Genomic DNA, 24,264 nt, shown 5'->3' with positions numbered 1-24,264 from the left:
ACGTTTTCTTTGAAGTATTGTACTTCGCTACATTTGAAATCATATCCGTTACTGAGTAAAAAATAATAATACAAGAAGAAAAGAAAAAAAAAACTTCACTAACAACAATAATAATACATTTTATTTAAACATTATTTAAAGGAATATATTTTTTGTCCATGGTTTAATTTAGTAAATCTGATTTTGCAGCGCTTCCCCCAAAAATAAAAGGACACAATTTTAAATTTACATTTGATTACAACCGTTTTTGATAATATATTTGGATTAAATCATAAAAAGAAACATTAATTTTCTGAATAAAATACATTTCATTGGACAATATTTTTCTTAAACATTTTAATAAATTATTCATGTTAAAAATAAGTTGTTAATCTAATTCATTATCAATTATCAAATTTAATTGATTAGACATGTTTTATTGAAATTTTAATAAACAAAACAAACAAATGGTTTCAAGTTTGTTATAATAAAAGCATTTGTTCAACCAAAAAAAAAATCCTGTTTTCATTAATTTAACTGTCATTTTAACTGATGATAATAATACCCATAATTTAATAATACAGTTTATTTATTTAATAATTGATTAATACTGTAAACCGTGATATTTTCTGAGACATTATCATACTGTGAAAATCTCATACCATTACAACCCTACACGGGAGAGTCCCCCACCCCCGCTGTTTACTCAGAGTAAATTTTAAATGAGCTACTTTACTTGAGTAGATTTTTAGACCGGTACTTTTACTTGTACTTAAGTTAAATTTAATTGAAGTAGTAGTACTTTTACTTGAGTAGAATATTTTATTACTCTTTCCACCTCTATCTGATATTTGTATATGGATACCAGTCAGTAAAGTTGATTTTGGAAGGTCTGATTCATTTTAGTGATTTGGTTTGTTTGAAGAGAAAAAAAAAATACTGATTAGTTTCAGTCATCGTTCAAAAATATTTCCAGTAGTTTGGCTATTTGCATGTCCCTTTTTGTAAGAAAACAAGTATTTAGGATTTGAATCAATAATAGTGGTAAATAGTCATATTTTAAGTTATAATAATTTCAGTTTTGTACAATACATAACAGTTAGTGAAATCAATCTGGGAAGTCTTTCATGTTAGAGATTTGGTTCATTTAGATTCTTGCAATGAATTCGGAAGACTGATTCACTAGTCATCATCAAATCTGATTCGTCATTCAACACTGGCAAAAGTCAATATTATTATCGATAAATTTGACAAATCAGTGTTTTTTTTTAGTTATACATGATGTAAGTGTAGATGTTGGAGTTTGATGTCACTCTAGTTGAGATCCTAATTGTATTTGTTCCAGATAAACCCATTTTTAAGTTGAAAAAGATTCGTTCAAACGTATCACTCCCCTTATTGTTTTACTTCAAAACAAACTCGTCACACACAATCCACTGATTTAAGTTGCTTCTCATATCAGTTTGACCAAATCATTAAAAAGAAACGACTTCAAAGAACGATTCATCCACAGATTTACTACATTTGCGCTCATTAAAGACTAATGCGTGAAATAATTTCCTGTGTGGGATTCTAACAGCTTTTCTTCTTTACACCCCCAGTCACAGGAGCCGTGATGAAGACAGGATCTCCAAGGCTGGGCCGCTTCCTCTACCTGCTAAGATGGTGGAGGAGATGCCGAAAGAGCAGAGCGCAGCCAGAGAAGAGAAACAGCTCCCCCCTCTGCCAGGTCAGAGGTCATTACACATGGATACACTGTGATCGAACATTCTCTGCCTGTGCACGTGGGCTTGTGTTTGTGCGCAGCTGGTGATGAACAGCAGGAGTTTGTCAGTTGTGACAGTGTCTTCCCACCTGCTTCGTCCTGCTGGGCGTCTTTGACCTCCCAGTGTGCGACAAGCTCATGTGGTGACAATTCTGTGTGTGTGTGTATATTTTACTCAGCTATTCAATGTGCTTTGATCTCCTCAGAGCCCAAGCCTGTGTACGCTCAACCCGGCCAGCCTGACGTGGACCTGCCTGTTAGTCCGGCAGACGCCCCCGTGCCCAGCGTCACAAATGATGACAGCATTTTACGGTGCGTCTCACCAACTTTCCCAAACCCCAAACCGTTTTAGAGATGTTGAGAATGAAACGTCCCTAGATGCATGTTTGCGTGTCCACCCTCAGGCCGAGCATGAAGCTGGTGAAGTTTAAGAAGGGCGAGAGTGTTGGATTGAGACTCGCTGGTGGGAATGATGTCGGGATATTTGTGGCGGGAGTTCTGGAGGACAGTCCTGCTGCTAAAGAGGGCCTGGAGGAGGGAGACCAGATTCTCAGGGTGAGTTCACTGATTAATTACTCCAAAAACTTCAGTCTACAAAAGCTGTCTACATAGGCAGCTACTTCGAAAGGTCATCAGGAGACTGTACTTTTGGTTGCTAGTGATCCACCAATCAGACAGTCACCGTTACTGTGGAAGCAAGAACTATGGCAAAAGAACTCGACAGTAACTGCCCACTCCCATGAAGCATTGCGAATGATGTACAAGAGTTGGTCTCTTTTCACTCTCAAACAACTTGTGTATAAATGTATAAAGTATATTTATAAATACAATACTGTTTAAAATTTTGGGTTCTGTAATATTTTAAAAGAAGTCTGACACTGACACTAAGGCTGCATCTATTTTATTAAAAATACAGTAATATTGTGAAATGTTATTACACTTAACTGTTTTCTATTTTAAAATCATCTTAAAATATATTTTCAGCATCATTACTCCAGTCTTCAGTGCCACATGATCCTTCAGAAATCATTCTAATATGATGATTTGCTGCTCAAGAAACATTTCTTATTATTATCTTGATAGTGCGCAAGCACCGAACGTGTCTTTGCATGCTCACAGCCAAAGGATTACACTTATCAACTGTGCGCAAGACGAAGCGGAACGCAGAAAATGAAGTATACCCGGGCCTTAATGCGCCCTTGATGAAACTTCTTTAGAAAAAATCTTACTGACCCCAAACTTTTGAAATGAAGTGTATATGAATATTGAACTTTTGTTTTTGATTTGATTACTTGTGCTTCATGTAGATAATTCCCTCATAAAGATAAGTGCACATTAAAGGCTTATAAAAATGAATGGGAAAAATACTTCTTGAGCTATTTTTATAATATAATATGCATTTTTGTAATAAAAATTGGTAAAATAGTTATTAGTTTAAATAGGTAAATTAGTTATTTAAATAGTCATTTCAATATTGTATAAATGTATTTATAATATAGAATCCTTTTGACTCCATCATCCTCTACCGTCTTGAATTTTGAGTTCACCGCAGAATCATCTGCAAAAAATACATGTGATGCTGCCTTAACATTTTGCTAATAATTGGTATGATGAGTCAGCATAATTTGCTGCCCATTATCTGGATCTGACTTGTGCGTGCGTGTGTGTGTGGGGTGGGGGCCTTGTAAACCCTACATTATGGGGGGAATTTTTTTTTTTGGAAACAGCTTCTAAATCATACTAAGTGTTTTTTGCCAATGTAAAAATGCATAAAGTTTTTGTGTAATGGGTAGGGGTAGTGTAAGGGGATAGAATATACACAGTTTGTACAGTATAAAAATCACTACTTTTATGGAAAGTCCCTATAAAACATGAAAACACAACGTGTGTGTGTGTGTGTGTGTGTGTGGATCTGATTTTTATACCTGCTTGGTTTGTGCTCAAGCTATTGCATCTCTTACAGTTTCTTAGCCGTTCAGCCTGTTGTTTGTGGTGGCGTTTAGCTCTTGTGATGAATAACCGGAGTGGGACTCTTAAAGGCCTGTGGGTGAAGGGAGATTTGGTGTCCCGGCTTTTATAACCTTCTGTTTACGGGCTCTTTAATGGCAGTCTTAGTTTTATGGCGGTTCCCCCTTCCAAAATGTCCCTCTCGTGCTGTATAGATGGCATTAAACCTCAGTGTGTGAAGATGCTTGCCTTCTCTCAGGATGGTTTCCCCGGTGACATTGGTTTCCTTCACCTCGCTGCCAAACGCAGCCTCTTTCTTTTCCTCGCTGGGTTTTTCCAACATGCTTATTCTTTATTCAGAACAGATTTGTCACTTTCCCTTTTCTCGCAAACCTCACCACCCACCACACAATAACACTTTTTCACGAACCTGCCTCTTGAAACTTTCTGCCCATTCATTAATCCCTTTTAGAGAGGAGGTTTTTTGTTCTAAGTAGCTTTTCTTCGAACCCTTTCCAGGTAAACAACGTGGATTTCGCGAACATCATCCGTGAGGAGGCAGTGCTGTTTCTGCTGGACCTGCCCAAAGGAGAGGAGGTCACCATCTTAGCCCAGAAAAAGAAAGATGGTGAGGATGCAATCTGTCAGGTCTTGGTATACGGGACTTGATTTAGGGCAGGCTTGATTTCATCCATCAGGAATTGATTAGATCAACAAAAGTTAAATAAAACTTTAATTTGACTATTTTGGTTTTGGTAATATAATGTCCAAGGAAGGGCAAAAAGATTCTGTGGAGGGATAGGAACCTTTTACAACCTACTCAAGGAAACCACCAAGCTGGTTTTCACTGGTCAGGCTACTCTGGTTCTTGATGTTTTTTTTTAAAGGAATTTTGGGAACTTGTTAGACTGGCCAGCAAATCCACTGTAAACGGGTTCAAGTTTTTTTAGCAGGACTGCTAAATAATAATAATAAAAATTTCATTGCTTCCCAGTGTACCGGCGCATTGTAGAGTCCGACGTTGGTGACTCGTTCTACATCAGGACCCATTTTGAGTATGAGAAGGAGTCGCCCTACGGCCTGAGCTTCAACAAGGGTGAGGTCTTTAGAGTGGTTGACACCCTTTACAATGGCAAATTGGGCTCCTGGCTCGCCATCCGCATCGGCAAGAACCACCAGGAGGTGGAGCGGGGCATCATCCCCAACAAGAACAGGTACTGAAACCATTTGTATTAGTTGGCATGCAGTCATGCTTGTTTGAAGTGTTGTCATTCAAGTTTGGACTGATGTTTTGTGTCCTGCAGGGCTGAGCAGCTATCGAGTGTCCAGTACACTCTCCCAAAGACTCCAGGAGGGGATCGGGCCGACTTCTGGAGGTTCAGAGGCCTCCGTAGCTCCAAACGAAACCTGAGGAAGAGCAGAGAGGACCTCTCCGCTCAGCCCGTCCAAACAAAGTTCCCTGCTTATGAAAGAGTGGTGCTTAGAGAAGGTACGGCACCTGCTCTAATCGCCGCCTATTAGTTGCTTTAGTTATTTGTGGTTTGGAGATCTATTGTTTTTAAGCTTTGCTAATCAGTTTCAGTTCATCTGTTGATGTTTCCAGGAAGTAATCTGATAGATTTACATTGAAGTACTGCAGTTTTATATAAATCTAGTTAACCTGTTGTTTCTCCTGCATAAAAGCTGGTTTCTTGAGGCCAGTGGTCATTTTCGGGCCTATTGCGGATGTCGCAAGAGAGAAACTGTCGAGAGAGGAGGCTGACCTCTTTGAACTTGCAAGTGAGTTTTGTGTACTGAGATTTTATGTCGTTTTTTCTTTAATATATAGAAGGTGAATCTGTATAAACCTGTCGTCTTCTCCTCCTCTCAGAGAGTGAACCCAGAGACGCGGGGACAGACCAGCGCAGCTCTGGAATCATCCGTCTCCATACCATTAAACAGATCATTGACCGAGTGAGTATGGAATAATTTAGTTAACTGCCATCCCGTTTTCCTTCTGCTCAACTCGCGAGCAAACACACAGCTGGTGCTTCATGATTCTGTTTGTACTGCTAGGACAAGCATGCTGTGCTGGACATCACACCCAACGCGGTGGATCGTCTGAACTACGCTCAGTGGTACCCCATCGTGGTGTTCCTGAATCCAGACAGCAAGCAGGGTGTCAAGAACATGAGGACCAGGCTCTGTTCCGAGTCCAGGAAGAGCGCCCGGAAGCTGTACGAGCGCGCTCTCAAACTGAGAAAGAACAACCATCACCTCTTCACCAGTGAGTAGACCAAAATAACGTCCTTTATTCCGTGGAACAAAATGTTCCGATATGGTCATTATATGGAAAATTTCTCCTTTTGTGTTCCACGGACTAAAGAAAGTATATGGACTTGTCCATATAATGAAAGTGAATTAAGGACTGGGATTTTTGCAAGCTTAAAAAAAGGATGCAAAAGGACCATAAACGTAGTCTAAAGTAGCTTTGTGTGTGGAACAGACTGAAATTTAAGTCATAGGTCACCACTTATCATTTTTAATGGTTAGGCACTAGTTGTAGTTAGTTATAAGCACAATGCTGTGATTTGTTTACAGAATTAATTGCGACTCTGCTTCCTTTTAGCCACCATCAACTTGAACAACATGAACGACGGGTGGTACGGCGCTTTGAAAGAGACCATCCAGCAGCAACAGAACCAGTTGGTTTGGGTCTCGGAGGGCAAGGTAAGTTTCTCTACAGTTCTGTGTCCCAATATCCAGACATGTTTCTGCTTTGTCTAGAGCCCCCCCCCCCCCCGACCCAAACACCTTAGGTGAGGGGTCAGCAACCTGTATCAACTCAACCCCACCCCCATTTGCGTCATGTGTTGTCTTGCGTCTGCTATCTAGAATACTTGATTCTGAATGGTCAGTTCGGGTCTTTCTGTGGTAAAATATTTTTCTATAGTTACACTGTATAATTGAATAAATAGTAATTATATAACTAAATTTTAAATATTGGTCAACCACCCCGATATATCAGCCAAGATTTAGCTTCTTTTTTTTTTTTAAATGATCGGCATTAGCCTTTTAAGTTTTCTGTTTGATTATAATACGTGTTAGAAGCAAAACTTCTAATTATAAAATAAAAAATAATACTTATATAACCGTAATTGTAAATATTGGTCAACCTATACATTAACAAGGCCGGTTTCCATTTAATTATCGGCCTTTACGTTTTTCTGTTTGGCTGATAAAGGTCAGAATGGGGACTTTTAGTTTGACAGCACTAAAACCGCCAACATCTAAATACATTTTTATTGGATAACTATTTCGAATTTAATACATATTAATATAAATATCAGCCGATATATATCCGATATGAAAAAAAAAAAAAAAAAGTCTAATATCGGCCAATATCCGATATAGTACAAATATATTGTGCAACCCTAAAATAATTACAGCTCAAAACAATATTTCATGTCTGTTCCTTTATTTATTTGGTGAGTAGCTCTGTAATAATATTTATAATTTAATATAGTGAAAGAAAAGTTTAGGAGCAAAAAGCAGAGCTTAGATTAGTCCTGCTTTTGCACAGTTTAGTCCAAGGCATTTGATTTGCATTGGTTTCCGCTCTCACCCATCCGTCATTTAATTTCCACTGCTGTGGGTCATCAAACTCATCCTAACCATCCCTCCCTCCCTCCCTCCCTCCCCCTCTCGGCCTGCAGGCAGATGGTGCTCCTGACGATGACCTTGATATCCACGACGACCGCCTCTCCTACCTCTCGGCACCGGGCAGCGAGTACAGCATGTACAGCACTGATAGCCGCCACACTTCCGACTACGAAGACACCGATACGGAGGGCGGCGCCTACACCGACCAGGAGCTGGATGAGACTATGAACGATGAGGTGGGCCTGCCCAGCGAGCCTGCCATCACGCGCTCATCCGAACCTGTCCGAGAGGACCCGCCGGTCATCCAGGACGCAGCCGGGTACCCGAGCTACCAGCATGCTGTGCCGCAACCAGAGCCGGTCAACCGCATTGACCCGGCTGGGTTTAAAATGGCAGCGCCTCAGCAGGTACGGAATAGAAGTACCATTATGTGTGTGTTGGTTACTTAGAGAAGTCCCTCTAAAATAAGTTTTAGCATATTATTGGTCATTTCTGCTATGCAGTGCTTTTTGAACTCCCTAACTTTTAAAAAATGAATACACTTGTGTTGTAATTTAATGAAGTATTTCTATAAAAGACACTGAAAAAAATATATTAAATATAACTTCACACACTGACAAGAAAATGAACAGGATGGAAACTTTCAGGATCTAAAGTCAGCCATTGCTTAGTGAAGAAAGGTAGCTTGCATAAAGGGTGTCAGCTTGGTTGTTTTGTTTTATATATTTTTTTAAATTCATTATTTGTTTACCTTACATAGGGGTGCTAGCTTGATAAATAGCTATTCTGTTTGCTTGCTAAATTTGTATTTATTTAGCTTATGTAAGCTAAATATCAGTTTGTTTACAGTTTTTTTGTTTGTTTTTTGAAATATAACTAATTTCTATAATTGTAAGTCAGACAAACCAATTAATAACACAAAACATCACAGAATTACATAAAATCGTTTGTTAATGCTTTCTGATTTTTGTGCTGATGTCACTTCTGGAGGATAATATTAAGGAACTTTTCAAAGAATAAAGTTAGTCTTTAGGGCTTTGTTAGTCATTATGATATACAGAAAACTGAGATTGAGGACAGTAAAGGTTTTTTAAATTGATTACCAATTATATATGACTATGAGTTCAATATAAAAACTATATGAAGATATATGATCAGAACGTGAAAATGCACAGCATAGTAGAAATGCCAAAAACCCATTTACCTTCCTTTTGGGACGTTATCTGAAATGTAAACCTTCATTTTCTGCCCAATTATATTTTAAACTGCATAACCAGCAGGACTGGACCACTACCTATTTTTCTGCTTCCTGTAAAGCTAAAGACACTATTTCATTGTGATACACACTTCATGTGAGCTAGTTTGGTGGTCGTAGCTGCTAGTTGTAGCTGGTGCTGTTGGCGGCGTGTGTCTGTAACCTCTTTGCCCCGTACTCCACAGCAAGCCGAGGCTCAGGCCTCTCCGCCCCCTCCCTCTGCAGTGGCAGCAGCGTCCCCTGCTGTCGAACCCTCCACACCACTAGCGGGTACGAACCCAGAGGAGCCGCCTGGCACCCCTCAGGCCGACTCCCTTAACAGCCCCGTCCCCGTTCCCGACCCCCAGCCCGAACCTGAGCTCGCTCAGCCCCCAACACACGACCCCCACCAGTTGCTTCCTCCTGGCCCAGATCCAAAGGTACCAGCACAACCGGAAGCTGGACCCGCTCCCGGCCCGTTTCGGCCCGGTTCAGCCCAGCTCTCTCTTTTTCAACCTTGCCTGTGTCTATCACTCTTTTCTTTGACTCCTCCCACTCCACCGTCTGCATGAATGCTCCGCCCACCCCACGCGTGTGCTGCGTGTGTTCCTCTGACACTACGCCAGAGACTGTGTAACTGGTACACATGCACCACAGGAGGACGAGGGCCCGTTGCATAAGTCCTCCCACGGTGCCTCGTACTTCCTCTTGCATGGCTCCTAATTTATGCTGTTTCTTGCAGCTTGTTCCGTCTGTAGTAGGGCTGGGCGATATATTGAATATTCATGTTATATTTGTGAAGGCAATTTAAAACAAAGCGACTTTGTGAATGTGTGGCGATGATTTTTAATGCGCTTTAGGAGTATACGTTTCCTGAAGATCGTTTTTAAGGCGTGGTCACATTAGCAAAAGGTCGTATTGATGAATGATGGAAGTCGCTTTTTCAGTTGGGCAATGCAGCAAATCTTTTGCCCTCATATGGAATTCCCGATTGCGTGGATTGTCTGGATTTAGCAAAAATGCGCAAAACAATGATAAATGTGACCACACCTTTAGACTAGTTTCCGTCCTTGTCTTGCGACCCATGAGAGTGTTTTTATACCGTCTTTGATTTATATGTAACTAGCAAAACACCCTTAAAGTTTTAGGATATTTAGGTTTTAGTTAAGTAATTAAGTCTTTTTCAAATTTGAATTATTTCCTTTATCAGTACAAACTGTCCACTAAAAGGAGTCAATTCATATCTGTGATTCATTGATTCTTTTGTTATCGCTAATAATCTGCGTTCACGCCATTACCGTAATTTACTGTAAAATACCTTTGACATTCTACTCTGAGCTCTGAATTATGCGTTTCTATGGCAACACTATCAACAGCAAAATTAATCTGCAGCATTCAGCGTTTACAAGCTGTAAGGAGTTCTACGAGGATTTGAAAGCTTGTAATTACGGTAATTCTGACATGGCGTGAACGTCATATTTTTTCATATATTAAAATGCATATTTAATGCTTTATATAATTCTTTGTTTTGTTTATTTAGTAAAAAAAAAAAAAAACAGTGTAAAACATGATTGAAATCTTTTTTTCAGTAAAAGATTATTGATTTTTTTTTTTACGCTGCACTCTGTTTCAGAGCAAACGCCTAAATATTACAATATTTAATGGAGTCAAAAGACTGGAAATAAATGAGTTTATTTTTATGGAGCTATATCGCCTGGCCCTAATCTGTAGTGATAGCCGTAACTGTAGCGTTTGGCTTTGACCTGAATCACACCTGTACGGACGGCCGCTAGATGCACTGTAGACGTGTCACTAAATTGCAAACGGACCTTTCCCTGATTTGCAAGAATGGAATTCTGTAGTTGCATGTTCATTTAACCTGCAGACAGTACTTACAGCAATGTAAAAGGAAAACAACTGGACTAATTCTGCATAATGTCTTCATAACCAGTGTTTCTTTTCATAGATGAAGACGTTATGTAAGAGCTTTTGTGATTTTCACTGTTAAAATGACTTATGGGAGGCGTTGGACCTTTTACAGCTCTACTGTCTTCAGGCTATACTTTGAAACTTGAGAAGGAGCCTTTCAACACATAAGGCATCTTTATGGCTCCACTTGGACATATTATAAATGTATTCGATTTTAGTAAAGATGACGAATCAAAGTAGTGTTACCAAGTGGAGGTTTGAAGGGCTTCTTGTCAAACCGTAGAAACGTAGAGCTGGGTAATAAACAGATAAGATGCTTGTTTTATTGCATAAGGAAATAATCCGATATTAATGTTTTTTTTTTGTCTTGTTTTTTTTTTCTGATCAGGAGTGAGTTAAATTTGAGTGCTTGCAAGGCACCACTGTGTTTATACTTATCAAGCATTCATATAGTATTTATATAAAATTAATTAAATTTATTACATATTTAATTTAAAAATCTTAATATTTTTAGTCTTGCCTTCTAATCGTAATGTTTTGTTTCTAACCATATGGATATGCAGTTCTTCTGCGATTGTAAAATATCCCCCCCATTTATTTTTTCTGTTAAGAAATAAAGTTAGTTTTATTGATTTTCTTTTCCTTTTTTCATGGTTCATGTTGGTGAACATTTCTGAGACGACTATTTATAGCCGCTTTTACACTCCAAAAATGGCTTTGCCATGTGTTGATTTCTTGCACTCCACAACCAAAGCCTTACCTACCGGTAAATCTGTTTTACTACCTTGCAAGCACTTGTATTTCCAGAAGGAAATGCTAATCTAGTATTTTTATAGTTCATTGCAGTTCATTTTAAATCCTTTGCTTGTTTTTCACCCTTAAAAATATTCTTATCTTAGATTTAATTTCCTCTAATGACTGAGGTTCTGTTTGCACTAAATTCTCATATCCAGTTGGAAACATTTCTAGCAACCAGTTTCTGACAGTTGACATTTAATCCCTCACAGATGTACAAAAAGGATCTGTACAGCATAGATGAGCCGGTGCGAGTGAACCACGGTGTGAAGCCTCCCCCTCCCCAGCAGCAGCCTTTAGGCCCCCCCACCTCGCTATCCTACAGCCACCAGCCCGTCTACCAGGACCAACAGCCATACCGCCAGTACGACCACCCGCCTTATGGCTATGACGGGGGCGGCTACGCACAACCAAAGCCTCACAATTACGACCCGCACCTGCACTACGACAACCGCGTGCCTCACTATAATGAGCAGTGGCCCCCTTACGACCAGCAGACTTCACCCCAACCACCACCTGCACCCTGCTACCCTCAGGGCCACCAGCCGCCTCCTGCACCTCTGGGGTACGAACCCCGCTCTCCGTACGAGGACGGCCCCACCAGGGATTTCAGCCCCCCTCAGTCCCAGTATGATGGCATGCCCCAAATGAGCTACGATAACCGGCCACGGCACTCTAAACCTGCACCGGTGCGCTACGAAGAGCCTCCGCCCCCTCCCGCCTCCTACGATGCCCGCTCACCTTTCGAGCCCGAGCCTCATGGTTTCCCAGGCAATGCGCATCGCTCCCCTGATCCGCCGAAACAGTATTATGGTGACTCTGCAATGAGACCCTCGTACAACCCTGGACTTCCGAATCGAGCGTATAAAGCGCCCCAGCACGAGCCTGTGATGAACTCGGAACCTCCCGCTCCGCCTCCCAAACCCGAGGCCGTCTTGTCTCCAGGGGAACCGCCTCACCCGGCAGCTTCCAAACCATTGCCGCCTCCACCCAGGGATAGGGATGACGACGATGACGACCCTGCCATGAAGCCCCAGTCGGTGCTCAACAGGGTCAAAATGTTCGAGAACAAGCGCTCTGTGTCTGTAGACCGAGCCAAGGACACAGCGGATGTAGCTGGAATTAGGGTACGTTTCTGTCCTCTTGATATTGAGCCTAGAGATTTCCATTCAGCACTTTATTAGATAACAATTTAGTATGTTTATTTGCCACCTTAGCAGCCACATAACACCTTAATATTGTGGTGATGACTTTAAAGTGCCCCTTTATTATGCTTTTTCGGATATTCTCTTTCATGTAGTGTGTAATATAGCTGTTCGTGAATGTAAAGGTCTGCAGGTTTCAAAGATCCAAGTGCAGATAAATGAAGTTATTGTCTCCCAAAAGAAAGAACGATTCTGAACTGCCTAAAACCAGTCGTCAATAAATTCAGTTTTACTTCCTGATCAACTTACGTAGGTTTGTAAAAAAAATGTTTTGCATAATGCCAGCCTATGGCCTTCATGGTCTACCCGTGAACAACGAGTACTTTGATCCGCCCTCTAATTGATACGGTAAAACCGACGCCATCGTTGCTGTTCGTAATACTTTGTATCAAGCGCTAAGGAAGCCTCCGGACCTGAAGTTCAGATGGGTGTTTCGTTTCCGACACGTGCTGTAAGTGGTAGACCACTCACAACAAACTGGGTGATTGACCAATCAGAGCAGAGTAGACCAATCACAACAGACTGGGCCATCTGACCAACCAGAGCAGAGTAGACCAATCACAACAGATGGCCAGCTGACCAATCAGAGCAGAGTAGACCAATCACAACAGATGGCCAGCTGACCAATCAGAGCAGAGTAGACCAATCACAACAGATGGCCAGCTGACCAATCAGAGCAGAGTAGACCAATCACAACAAACTGGGTCATTGACCAATCAGAGCAGATTAGACCAATCACAACAGACAGCCAGCTGACCAATCAGAGCAGAGTAGACCAATCACAACAGACTGGGCCATCTGACCAATCAGAGCAGAGTAGACCAATCACAACAAACTGGGTCATTGACCAATCAGAGCAGAGTAGACCAATCACAACAGACTGGGCCATCTGACCAATCAGAGCAGAGTAGACCAATCACAACAAACTGGGTCATTGACCAATCAGAGCAGAGTAGACCAATCACAACAAACTGGGTCATTGACCAATCAGAGCAGAGTAGACCAATCACAACAGACTGGGCCATCTGACCAATCAGAGCAGAGTAGACCAATCACAACAGACTGGGCCATCTGACCAATCAGAGCAGAGTAGGCTCTCAGAAAGGAGGGGTTTAGAGAGACTGAATCCTTTATCGAACCGTTTCAAACACTGAGAAAAGAGCTGATGCTGCAATGTATTTTATGAGGAATGCATGTAAACCTATTGAAGGAGGCCTCTAAAACAAAGCTAGTAACCTTTAAAATAGCATAATTGGGGAGCTTTAAGAATGTAGTTTGTGAATGACATTGTGTTGATAGAACGGATGTATTTTCTTCTTCAGCCCACAGATCTCCCAAAACCTGTGAGCACCCCTGGTCCTGTGCTCAAAGCCAACTCTCTCAGCAACCTAGAGCAGGAGAAGCCCTCTTACAGGTACAGACACACACTTACACTACCAGTCTGAAGCTTGGCTTCGGGAAGATTTGAATGTTTTTGAAAGAAGTCTCTTATGCTCACCAAGGCTGAATATATATTTGATCAAAAATACAGTAAAAAGTGAAATATTATAATTTAATGTATATGTTTACCTACAACCATCAACTAAGACCTTATTTAAAATAAAAGCTTTCTGAATTGACCTGGAAAAGTCATGGAAATTCATTAGCTAGACAGTGTGGAGTAACTATTAGATTGGACCGCCACAAGTTGCCACATTCTTACACAAACTTGGATTAAAAATGAAAAATATTTTTATTTTGTATTGTTTGGTTTCAAATTGCATTGTAGTGAAGTATGCAAATGTCATCCTATAGTGCCCTCTGCTGGTTGATCCACCATTAGATGTTACATAATATGAAGTTGTGCTTTCCTTTTGATTATTTTCTTCTTCCCCTAGAGCTCCAGAGCCCCAGAAACCCCAGACGCGTGTAGGGAACGACGTGGTCCGCTCCAACCACTATGACCCAGATGAAGATGAAGAGTACTATAGGAAGCAACTGTCGTACTTTGACCGCCGCAGCTTTGACAACAAGCCCATGGGTCAGCCCAACACTGGGGTCAATCGCTTCCACGAGCCGCCCAAAACACCTCAGCCTATAGCATATCCTTTCGCCAGGTACCGTCTAGTGCTAGAAACACAGTGCTTACTCTTGAATGGCAGTGCTCTAGTGTATGTCATACACACTTTCTGCTTCAGGACGGAGTCTGTGGAGAAGGTGAGTCCTGTGGACAAGAGGTACGAGCCCGTGCCGCCCGCCAACCCGTCGCCTGCTCCCTACAGCCAGCCCACACCTGCAGCTCCGCCCACAGCCCTGCCCAAACTCAGCAACACCGAGGGTGAGAACGACTCTAGAACATTCACTCTCACTAGTTTAATTTAATTAATAATGTTACTACTTACTGTCCAACAGTGTTTATACAAACATTACTGGAGAGTTCTGCCATTTATTTCCATCTTTTCCGTCTTTTCCATCACATTCTGTGATAGAAAATGACATTTCAAACATTTTTGTTTGACTCCTTTGCTAGATTTCAAAGTAAGACAATTTATGTATCCTAAATATTTTCATACTTAATGCATCATTTTACAAAATTACAGAATGACTGAAAATAATGCACTATAAAATGCTTGTCTGTACACAACAAAAAAATTATACCATTTTATAATATATGTATATATATATATTTTTTTTTTTGTATATATATTATATAAAATTTTTGGAATAAAATGTCCAACTCATAGATAGCATTTTATGTAATAGAAACAAATAATATTTTCACAATTATTATAGCATAATTTTACAAAATTACAGAGTGATTGAAATTAATGCACTATAAAATGCTTCTGTCTGTTTCGGTTTCCAAACCCCAAAACTATTATTATTTAATTCGAGTAATTTTACACCAAAAATACTGGTTTATTTCATATATTGTAATTTCATTTTATAATTGTAGATCAAAATCAAATGATAAAACCTAAACATTTTAAAATAGAAAAAAATTAAAACATGATGAAGTTGCCAAGACAGTTTAAATGAGACCCTCATTTAACAAAAATAAAAAGCTGAAGTCCATTAATAAAGATAAAAAAAGTGTCCAGAGTTGAAGTAGCACCCTCTTAAAGAATGTATGGCCGTATTATCAATGTTGTTATATTGCCAAAATGTTAGAAATCAATACCAAAGTAATTGTGTGATTTTGATACCACAGCAAAACCGGAATGCATTGTTTTTAAAGCGTGTATCATCCCTCTCTCTGATCTCCAGTGAACTCGCTGCCAGATCCTCACAGCTCCCCCAAAGCCAAACCGGACCTGTCGGCTCTCAGAGCTCCCACCCGGGACGATCCCATCCAGACCAACTACCTGCCCCCCAAGTCTTCTATCAACGGCACGGACGCCCCTCCCAAAACGCTAGGCGTCCCCACCAGCTACAACCGCTACGTCCCCAAGCCTTACACCAGCACGGCCCGACCCTTCGAGCGCAAGTTCGAGAGCCCCAAATTCAACCACAACCTGCTTCCCAACGACACGCAGTCCAAGCCTAGCGTGAACAACAACCTGAAACCTCAAATCTCACCCCAGCCGCAGGACACCGACAGCGGGGTCGACACGTTCACGCGCACCATGGACAACAGGCCCAAGTATCAGCACAACAACATCAACGCCATTCCCAAGGCCATCCCCGTCAGGTAAGATGATGAAAGCAGTCCGGCACATCAGCGTTTATGACCTCTGTTGAACAAACTACCCACTGTCCTCTGTTTTCCAGCCCTAGTGCACTCGAGGACGACGAAGAAGATGAAGGTCACACGGTGGTGGCCACGGCACGGGGCATCTTTAATTGTAACGGCGGGGTGTTGAGCTCCATAGAGACAGGAGTCAGCATCATTATCCCACAAGGAGCCATCCCAGATAGTGTGGAGCAGGAGATCTACTTCAAAGTGTGCAGGGACAACAGCATTCTGCCCCCTCTGGACAAAGAGAAAGGTCTGGATCATTCAATGAGTACATCATTATGCTATGGACTATTGTTTGTTTTATTTTTCTTCTTGCGTTTTGTTTTAGTACGTTTTTTTTTTTTTCCTTTCAAGTAATGTAGGTTTTGTTAGCTTTGATGTGCATTTACACTTTACACATTAGGGGAAAAAACATTTGGATAAAAACTCCTTTAGAAAAAGATGAAAGACTAGCTACAAAGACAAAGACAAACATCGTCTGGTAACAACAACGTTTGCCAGAGTTTCGTTTAAAGCCGGGTCACATCAAGTTCACATTTGCACAAACACTGATTTTTTGTCGTTCTTTAGAGGAGAAAAAAAGCTTTGCATACGCGAGTTGTTAAGTATGCAAACTAACCTTTTTACACAAACTATAAAAGTATAAAATAGTAGCAAACAAATGTTTTGCGCTAAAACTATTTACACTGAACCAGATGTAGCGATTTCTGTGCTCTATTTAAAGAAATTAATACTTTTATTCTAGATTTTGAGAGCTTTCTATTCATCAAATAATTCTGGAAAAAATGTATTGTGGTTTCCACACAAATATGAAGCAGCACAACTGTTTTAAACATTGATGATAATAATAATAATAAATGTTTATTGAGCATTAAATCAGCATATTAGACTGATTTCTGAAGGGTCATGTGACACTGAAGACTGGAGTAATGATGCTGAAAATACAGATTTGATCCCAGGAATAAATTACATTTTAAAATACATTCAAATAGAAAACAATTATTTCAATTGTAGTCAATCATATTTCACAATATTACTGATTTTACTGTATCAAAGAAAGGTTCTTTCAAAAACACAATCTTACCAAGCCTAAACTTTTGAACTGCAGTTTAGGTTTTGAATGAATGTCTGTATGAAGCTTATGTGACCATGTCTACTTTGCCAGGTGAAACTCTCCTCAGTCCTCTGGTGATGTGCGGCCCTCACGGTCTGAAGTTCCTGAAGCCCGTGGAACTGCGTCTACCACACTGTGCGTCTATGACCCCTGATGGTTGGTCTTTTGCTCTAAAATCCTCCGACTCCTCGTCGGGTACGCTGTCCTTTCTCTCTGTCCTTTGATGGGTCTTTTGGGATCGGGATTGAAGCCGTCTTGAAGAGGCTTATTCATCTTTTGGTTTTGTTTCATTTTCTGGGCTCTCTGAATTAACATCTCACACAGCCATCCTGATCACAAGACGCTTTCACGTCACAATCTGTGCGCTTGCTTTTTATCGTTTTATTACCAGTCTCAGTCTCTTCAGCTCTTATTCATTCACAATTAATCCATGAAATATTGTTTAATGTGACTGGAACGGACGCACATCTTTTAGGAAACATCCAGGAGTGAATCGATCTAAATTATCGTTCTGTGTGGATGAATAAAAGAATAGCTTCTGTTAACATGGATGCCATATGGCAAAGTAAAATTTGGTTATGAGTATGACCCATAAATAACCAAACTCTGCGTGTGTACAGAACTGGATTAGGTGCTCAAAAGAGGAGTGACAACTGATTTTAGCTGCAGTGTGAAAATGGCGTCATTGTGTTCATTCTGGCCAGGTTTTGGGAAATATTTGGATTGAAATGACAACCATATTTATTTCATTTGCAGGAATTAATCCCCTAAATGATTGTGTAGGAATACGGGAGTCACTCCTAATCTCGGCATTTGATCATGTGGTGTTTCTTGTGGCTGTAAACAAGAAATGTGGATACCAACAAATTAACCTGTTTTACATTGGGTATTTTGAGAGAATTTGGTTGTCACACTCATAAATAACTGAATTCAAGTGTGTACAGAACTGGATTAAGTGCTCAAAAGGGGAGTGACAACCGAATTAAGCTGCAGTGTGAAAAGGGCAAGTCTAAACAGAGGAATTCGGTTCAGTGTTGCTACGTTTTGGGAATAACAACCATATTCATTTAGGGGATTCAGTCTTGTTAATAAAATAATTGTTCCGTTTGTATGAATACAGGAGTCACTCCTGATCTTGCGATGGTTGACATGGGGATAATACGGCATTTTGGGGCAATAAAAGCGATATGTGGATACTTACAAATTAACCTGTTCGCTGTTTTTGATTAAAGTCTTCCTGGGAGCAAATTCGGTTGTCACTCCTGTTAATAATCGAACTGCGTGTACAGGATTAAGCACACAAAAAGGAGAGACAACTGAATTTAGCTGCAGTGTGAAATAGGGCTGCACGATTAATCGAAATAAAACACGAATCTACTTTATTAAATATATGCTCTGCGTGTTTCAGTGTTAAGTGTGGCACTGTGTTCCTTTACACATGACCAGGTCAAATTATTAAAATGGTAATACTTTTCAATAAGATCCCATTAATTAAGGTCAGTTGATGCATTAACTAAGGCAATGATGTACTAAACACTGTAAAGTTTTTCCTTTGCGTTTTCCACTTAGACGACAACATTGTCAAAATGATCCCCGTTCACGTTGAAACGACTAAAAACTGTCTTATTTATGCCAGGCCAGTAGGTGGCGATGTCACTTTGTAAAGAAACACTACTTGCATTTACAGTGGTGTGAAAAAGTGTTTGCCCCCTTTGTAAATATGATCAGAGATGGCTGTAAAAAATAAATCTGCATTGTTAATCCTTTTGATATTTTATTTAAAAAATTTGAAAAAATCTAACCTTTCATTGAAGTAAAAGAATTGAAAGTTGGGGGAAAATCACATTATGAAATAAATATTTTTCTCCAAAACACGTTGGGAACAATTATTTGCCCCCTTTTATTAAATACTTTTTGCAACCTCCTTTTTCCAAGATACCAACTCTGAGTCTTCTCCTATAATGCCTGATGAGTTTAGAGAACACCTGACAAGAGATCAGAGACCATTCCTCCATACAGAATCTCTCCAGATCCTTCAGATTCCCAGATCCATGTTGATGCTTCTTCTCTTCAGTTCAGCCCACTCATTTTCTATAGGGTTCAGGTCAGGGACTGGGATGGCCATTGCAGATGCTTGGTTTTGTGCTCAGTGACACATTTTTGTTTTGATTTTGATGCTTGTTTTTGGATCACTGTCCTGTTGGAAGATCCAACCACAGCCCATTATAAGATTTCTAGCAGAGGCTGTCAGGTTTTGATTTTTTATCTATTGGTATTTGAACGAATCCATGATGCCATATATCTGAACAAGATGTCCAGGACCTCTGGCAGAAAATTAGGCCCACAACATTAAAGATACAGCAGAGTATTTCATTCTACACATGGGGTACTTTTTTATCCCTGTGTGCACCAAACCCACATTAAGTGTTTGCTGCCAAAAAGCTCTTTTTTTTGTTTCATCTGACCATAGAACGTTTGAAAAGTAACTGACACTACAGGAACTTCAAATGGGACGGGTTCTATGGTCAGATGAAACAAAAAAATTAGCTTTTTTGGCAGCAAACACTTAAGATGGGTTAGGTGCACACAGGGATAAAAAGTACCCCATGTGTAGAATGAAATACTCTGCTGTATCTTTAATGTTGTGGGCCTAATTTTCTGCCAGAGGTCCTGGACATCTTGTTCAGATATATGGCATCATGGATTCGTTCAAATACCAATAGATAAAAAATCAAAACCTGACAGCCTCTGCTAGAAATCTTATAATGGGCTGTGGTTGGATCTTCCAACAGGACAGTGATCCAAAAACAAGCATCAAAATCAAAACAAAAATGTGTCACTGAGCACAAAACCAAGCATCTGCAATGGCCATCCCAGTCCCTGACCTGAACCCTATAGAAAATGAGTGGGCTGAACTGAAGAGAAGAAGCATCAACATGGATCTGGGAATCTGAAGGATCTGGAGAGATTCTGTATGGAGGAATGGTCTCTGATCTCTTGTCAGGTGTTCTCTAAACTCATCAGGCATTATAGGAGAAGACTCAGAGTTGGTATCTTGGAAAAAGGAGGTTGCAAAAAGTATTTAATAAAAGGGGGCAAATAATTGTTCCCAACGTGTTTTGGAGAAAAACATTTATTTCATAATGTGATTTTCTCCCCACTTTCAATTCTTTTACTTCAATGAAAGGTTAGATTTGTTCAATTTTTTAAAATAAAATATCAAAAGGATTAACAATGCAGATTTATTTTTTACAGCCATCTCTGATCATATTTACAAAGGGGGCAAACACTTTTTCACACCACTGTAGACTGAACACATAATACACATGCGCTTGGTTTCACAAATTCAAGTTTTTTAGTTTACACTGAAACAAAAACGTTGTTTTCAAAGGTTTGACTATAGACCGAACACATGATGTCATCGTCTTCAGAGATTCGCGTTTTTGTTGTTTACACGGAGACCGTTTTCAAAAACGCGCACTTTAAAACCCCATTTTCAAACGTTTGCGTTTCCAGGCACCCAAAACGCTGTTGTCATGTAAACGAACAGCCAAAACATACAAGAAGTTTTACGTTTTTTGTTGAAAACGGTGTTTTTGTAAACGGCCCCTAATATAGTTAACAAATGAAAGCTTATTGTAAAGTGTTAAAGAGATACTTCAGGATTTAGCATTAAGCTTTGTATTAGTAGAAAACCTGTAGTATTTTCGAATTACCGTGCTTTCCACCCTCATATCCCCCTGAGACGAGAGATTTATGTATTTTTTGTCTGGAAAAAATCCTCCGATGACGCAAAAATCGTCATTTTGCGTCATCGGAGGATTTTTTGGCCAGAGGCTAAAGACTACAGCCAGTAGAAGGAGCTGTCCCGCATGTTCTCAACCCGCCCATAGAGGGTGGGATCTCACTCACAGAATGGACACATAGTGTCAGCCATCTTTTTTTGGAAGCTAAGCTAGCAGGCTCTCGTTCTGTGGAGAAAGCTGAGTAGTAGGGGTTAGCATCCTCTTTTTCCCGGACATGTCCGGGATTCAGCTTTTGCTTTCTGCAGTCGCCATTCATTGTTTACATGCACACCTTTTGCTTCAATCTAACTGAATTCATTCCGATTGGTGAATCTGAATGTAGTGTTTACATGAGCGCTAAACAAGTGATCGGTTGATGTGCGTTTTAACATTGCTAAGAAAATTCCCGCTCCTCCGTGAGAGATACGAGAGCGGTGCGTCTCACAGGTGTCGCTCATCGGTAATCACGCCACCGGCCTCGCGCCGTTCTCCCGCGGCCCTCACTCGTCCTGCTCGCCACAGTAAACATTATGAATGGCGACTGTAGAACGCAAAAGCCGAATCCCGGACATTTTGGGCGATCTTGAAACACATTTTCGGGCAGACTCATCACGGAGACGCACTAGTAGCCTAGACTTGCTGTTTAACTACTGCGCTCTGTTACCGGTAGGCGTGGCCTCCTAGGGCAGCGAAGCAAGTGCATTCTGGGAGTTGTTGTCTTTGATCCAAATAAGCCAAAAATACATTTTCTGGCTTTTCTCAGTCTAGAAAGCTCCAAATTCAAAAATAATTTCACATTTCTTCTACATAAATGACTCATTTTAAATACACATTCATCTTTCCAGAGGTGAAGTATCCCTTTAACTGTATTTTATATTATAAAATTTGGGGCCAAATTGTGCAGCCCTTCAAACAAGCAACACAAACCTGGAGCTTTTTACAATTTTTTTTTTTTTTTAGATTGCAATTTTTATCAGAAAAATCGTGCAGTCCTAGTGTCAACGGAAAAGCGTCTGAAATGTCAGGTAATTATGTTGTGTCTACAGTCTTCCTCATGACGTTTCTCCTGTGAATATACCCACAGGTGACCCCAAATGCTGGCAAAACAAGTGTTTACCAGGAGACCCCAATTACCTGGTGGGCGCCAACTGTGTGTCCGTGCTGATCGACCACTTCTGAAGAGAGCAACAGCTGGTCTGTTACTGAATGTGAGCGCATGGACCCTCTGCTCAGGAGGAGGGATTTGCACCACTTTATCAAGTATTAATTCTTTCCACTTTGCTTTGATGGGCTGAAGCGTCGTCCCCCCCCCCCCAAAAAAAAAATATCTTGGAAGATGGCGCAGATGCTACGGAGCGCTCTTTTCCCTATTTCCTTTGGTTTTTCCTCCCTTTTTTAAGTTTGGTTTTGCCTTTTTCTTTACCTTTTGGTGCTTGAAGACTTGCAAAAAATAACTGAATACATAAATTAATGAAGAAATCTAACGGAATGCATGAGCTGTGCCACAGACAGTCGGAAAAAATCCCTTTTTGACATTTGTAGCCTCTTGTTTCTCTCCAAATAATTAGAAAAGTCTTGAACGGAACCAGAAAAAAACAAATAGATGGAAAAACGAATTAGTTTTACTTAATACAAGTGAACCCTGCTAATGTGCTCCCAAACAGAAAAGTTGATGTATGTAGAGCTTTTTTGTTTGCGAGGTCATGCGTTTTTCGTGGAACGCTGTAACGGATTGTCACGGAACTGGAAAGCATGTCGGTTTCTAGAAAATGACGAACAATTGAGACTTTTTGAAGTGAAGGAATGTGACTGTTGCACTCATCTGCTCATGGACTTCCCTTCTCTGGCTAAAAAAAAAAAAAAAAACAGAAAGAAAAAAAAAATGGGCTCTTTCTCTCTCTACGTTTTGAAGCGATCTTTTCTAGCAAAGTTTTACCGTAGATAAACACTGACTGTGGTTTTCCGGAACTCCTGCTGTCTAGAGATCTATGCATGTGCTATGACTCAGGTCCAAACGCCTGCTACTAAGTTGAGTACACAAACCTACCCATCATACACTGCAAGCAGTGATGCCTTATCTGCATTTTTTGTTTTGTTTTGTTACTTTGACCCGAAAGACTAGCAAACATCGAATTTCTGTTACAGAAGGAAGTTCCGAAGGATGTGAAGTGGGATATTTAGCACACAAATAATGAAGTCTGCATTTTCACTGCTATGCATATGAAGTCAAAGAATATACCAGAACACTAGGATATGTTTCAATTACAGCTGTAAATATTGTGCTAGCATATGGCCTTGGTTCGCTGTAAATGACCTTTTGTACATCTTTGTTATTTTGTATAAAACCGTAACATGAAAAAAAAAGTTTCTTAAAAAAAAAGAAAAAAAAAAAGGAAAACTATAACATTGGTTATGTTTGTATTCCGGTTATATTTCTGAGCCTTGGAATTTAACTTAGCAGTACGGAGAACATTTAAATGAATAATAAAAAAGAAAAGAAATAACAAATGCAACGAAAAAGGACGTTATCTTTTATACCAACAACAACATATATATATATATATATATAATACAAACACTACGTAATGGCATTTTTAACAGTTACAGAAACATTTTTATTATTTACAAACTAGAAATAATTTGACGGGTCTGCTTTGGTGGACTCTGACTTTATTTGTGATACTGGATGCTGTATTATGTGCCCTGAAATGTATTTTTCTACTAATAGACAGTTTATTAAGGCACATCAGTACGACTTTGTTTTGATATGACGACGCAGCTTCATCCCGGGTTTAGTTTCTTCTCTTTGTGTGGCGACATTCTTTTATTTTGTTACTTTCTCTTGTTTTCTTTGCAGCACATTTCTAAGTATACAACTGTATTAATAAATAAATTCATTTTTAAAGTAAAACAATTGTGACTGCTGATCTAACCTGGTATTGCATAATCTTGAGGATTGTGAAAGATGTCGATGACCCCTGAATTGGGTACAGAAGGAAACTGGTTCATCTGGGTTTGTGGTGTTTAGAAATGTTTATTTATGAGCTCAGAGGTCATGAGTTTAGTGCGCTTGGCTTTTCACCTACTTAACAGAGAGTGCAGCTGATTACAGAGGCCAACTCTTGACCGGCTGAGAACACCAGCGCTCTGC

The 24,264-nt window shown here is 40.1% G+C and overlaps 1 protein-coding gene across 19 annotated transcripts in view; it reads left to right on the top strand.

The window, feature by feature from the left end:
- The window catches only part of tjp1b (tight junction protein 1b), a 134,257-nt gene extending 110,666 nt beyond the window's left edge, over positions 1 to 23,591 (top strand). For 13 of the 19 annotated variants that reach the window (XM_056264992.1, XM_056264993.1, XM_056264991.1 and 10 more), the window contains 20 exons: positions 1,581 to 1,708; positions 1,951 to 2,056; positions 2,149 to 2,299; positions 4,211 to 4,319; positions 4,686 to 4,905; positions 4,996 to 5,180; positions 5,375 to 5,470; positions 5,562 to 5,644; positions 5,747 to 5,957; positions 6,300 to 6,400; positions 7,387 to 7,740; positions 8,774 to 9,007; positions 11,504 to 12,418; positions 13,819 to 13,910; positions 14,374 to 14,592; positions 14,674 to 14,813; positions 15,743 to 16,166; positions 16,247 to 16,464; positions 17,380 to 17,523; positions 22,198 to 23,591. In XM_056264992.1, coding sequence (XP_056120967.1) covers positions 1,581 to 1,708; positions 1,951 to 2,056; positions 2,149 to 2,299; positions 4,211 to 4,319; positions 4,686 to 4,905; positions 4,996 to 5,180; positions 5,375 to 5,470; positions 5,562 to 5,644; positions 5,747 to 5,957; positions 6,300 to 6,400; positions 7,387 to 7,740; positions 8,774 to 9,007; positions 11,504 to 12,418; positions 13,819 to 13,910; positions 14,374 to 14,592; positions 14,674 to 14,813; positions 15,743 to 16,166; positions 16,247 to 16,464; positions 17,380 to 17,523; positions 22,198 to 22,292 — 4,225 coding nt within the window. In that variant the 3' untranslated portion in view covers positions 22,293 to 23,591. The remainder of the gene's footprint in view (positions 1 to 1,580; positions 1,709 to 1,950; positions 2,057 to 2,148; positions 2,300 to 4,210; positions 4,320 to 4,685; positions 4,906 to 4,995; positions 5,181 to 5,374; positions 5,471 to 5,561; positions 5,645 to 5,746; positions 5,958 to 6,299; positions 6,401 to 7,386; positions 7,741 to 8,773; positions 9,008 to 11,503; positions 12,419 to 13,818; positions 13,911 to 14,373; positions 14,593 to 14,673; positions 14,814 to 15,742; positions 16,167 to 16,246; positions 16,465 to 17,379; positions 17,524 to 22,197) is intronic. The other 6 variants (XM_056264997.1, XM_056265010.1, XM_056264995.1 and 3 more) reach the window with 4 other exon arrangements.
- The last annotated feature ends 673 nt before the right edge of the window (positions 23,592 to 24,264 follow it).

This window comes from Rhinichthys klamathensis, unplaced genomic scaffold, assembly GCF_029890125.1.
Source record: "Rhinichthys klamathensis goyatoka isolate OS25496 unplaced genomic scaffold, OSU_Roscu_1.1 h1tg000228l_1, whole genome shotgun sequence".
NCBI lineage: Eukaryota > Metazoa > Chordata > Actinopteri > Cypriniformes > Leuciscidae > Rhinichthys > Rhinichthys klamathensis.
This window is presented reverse-complemented; position numbering and strand designations above follow the sequence as displayed.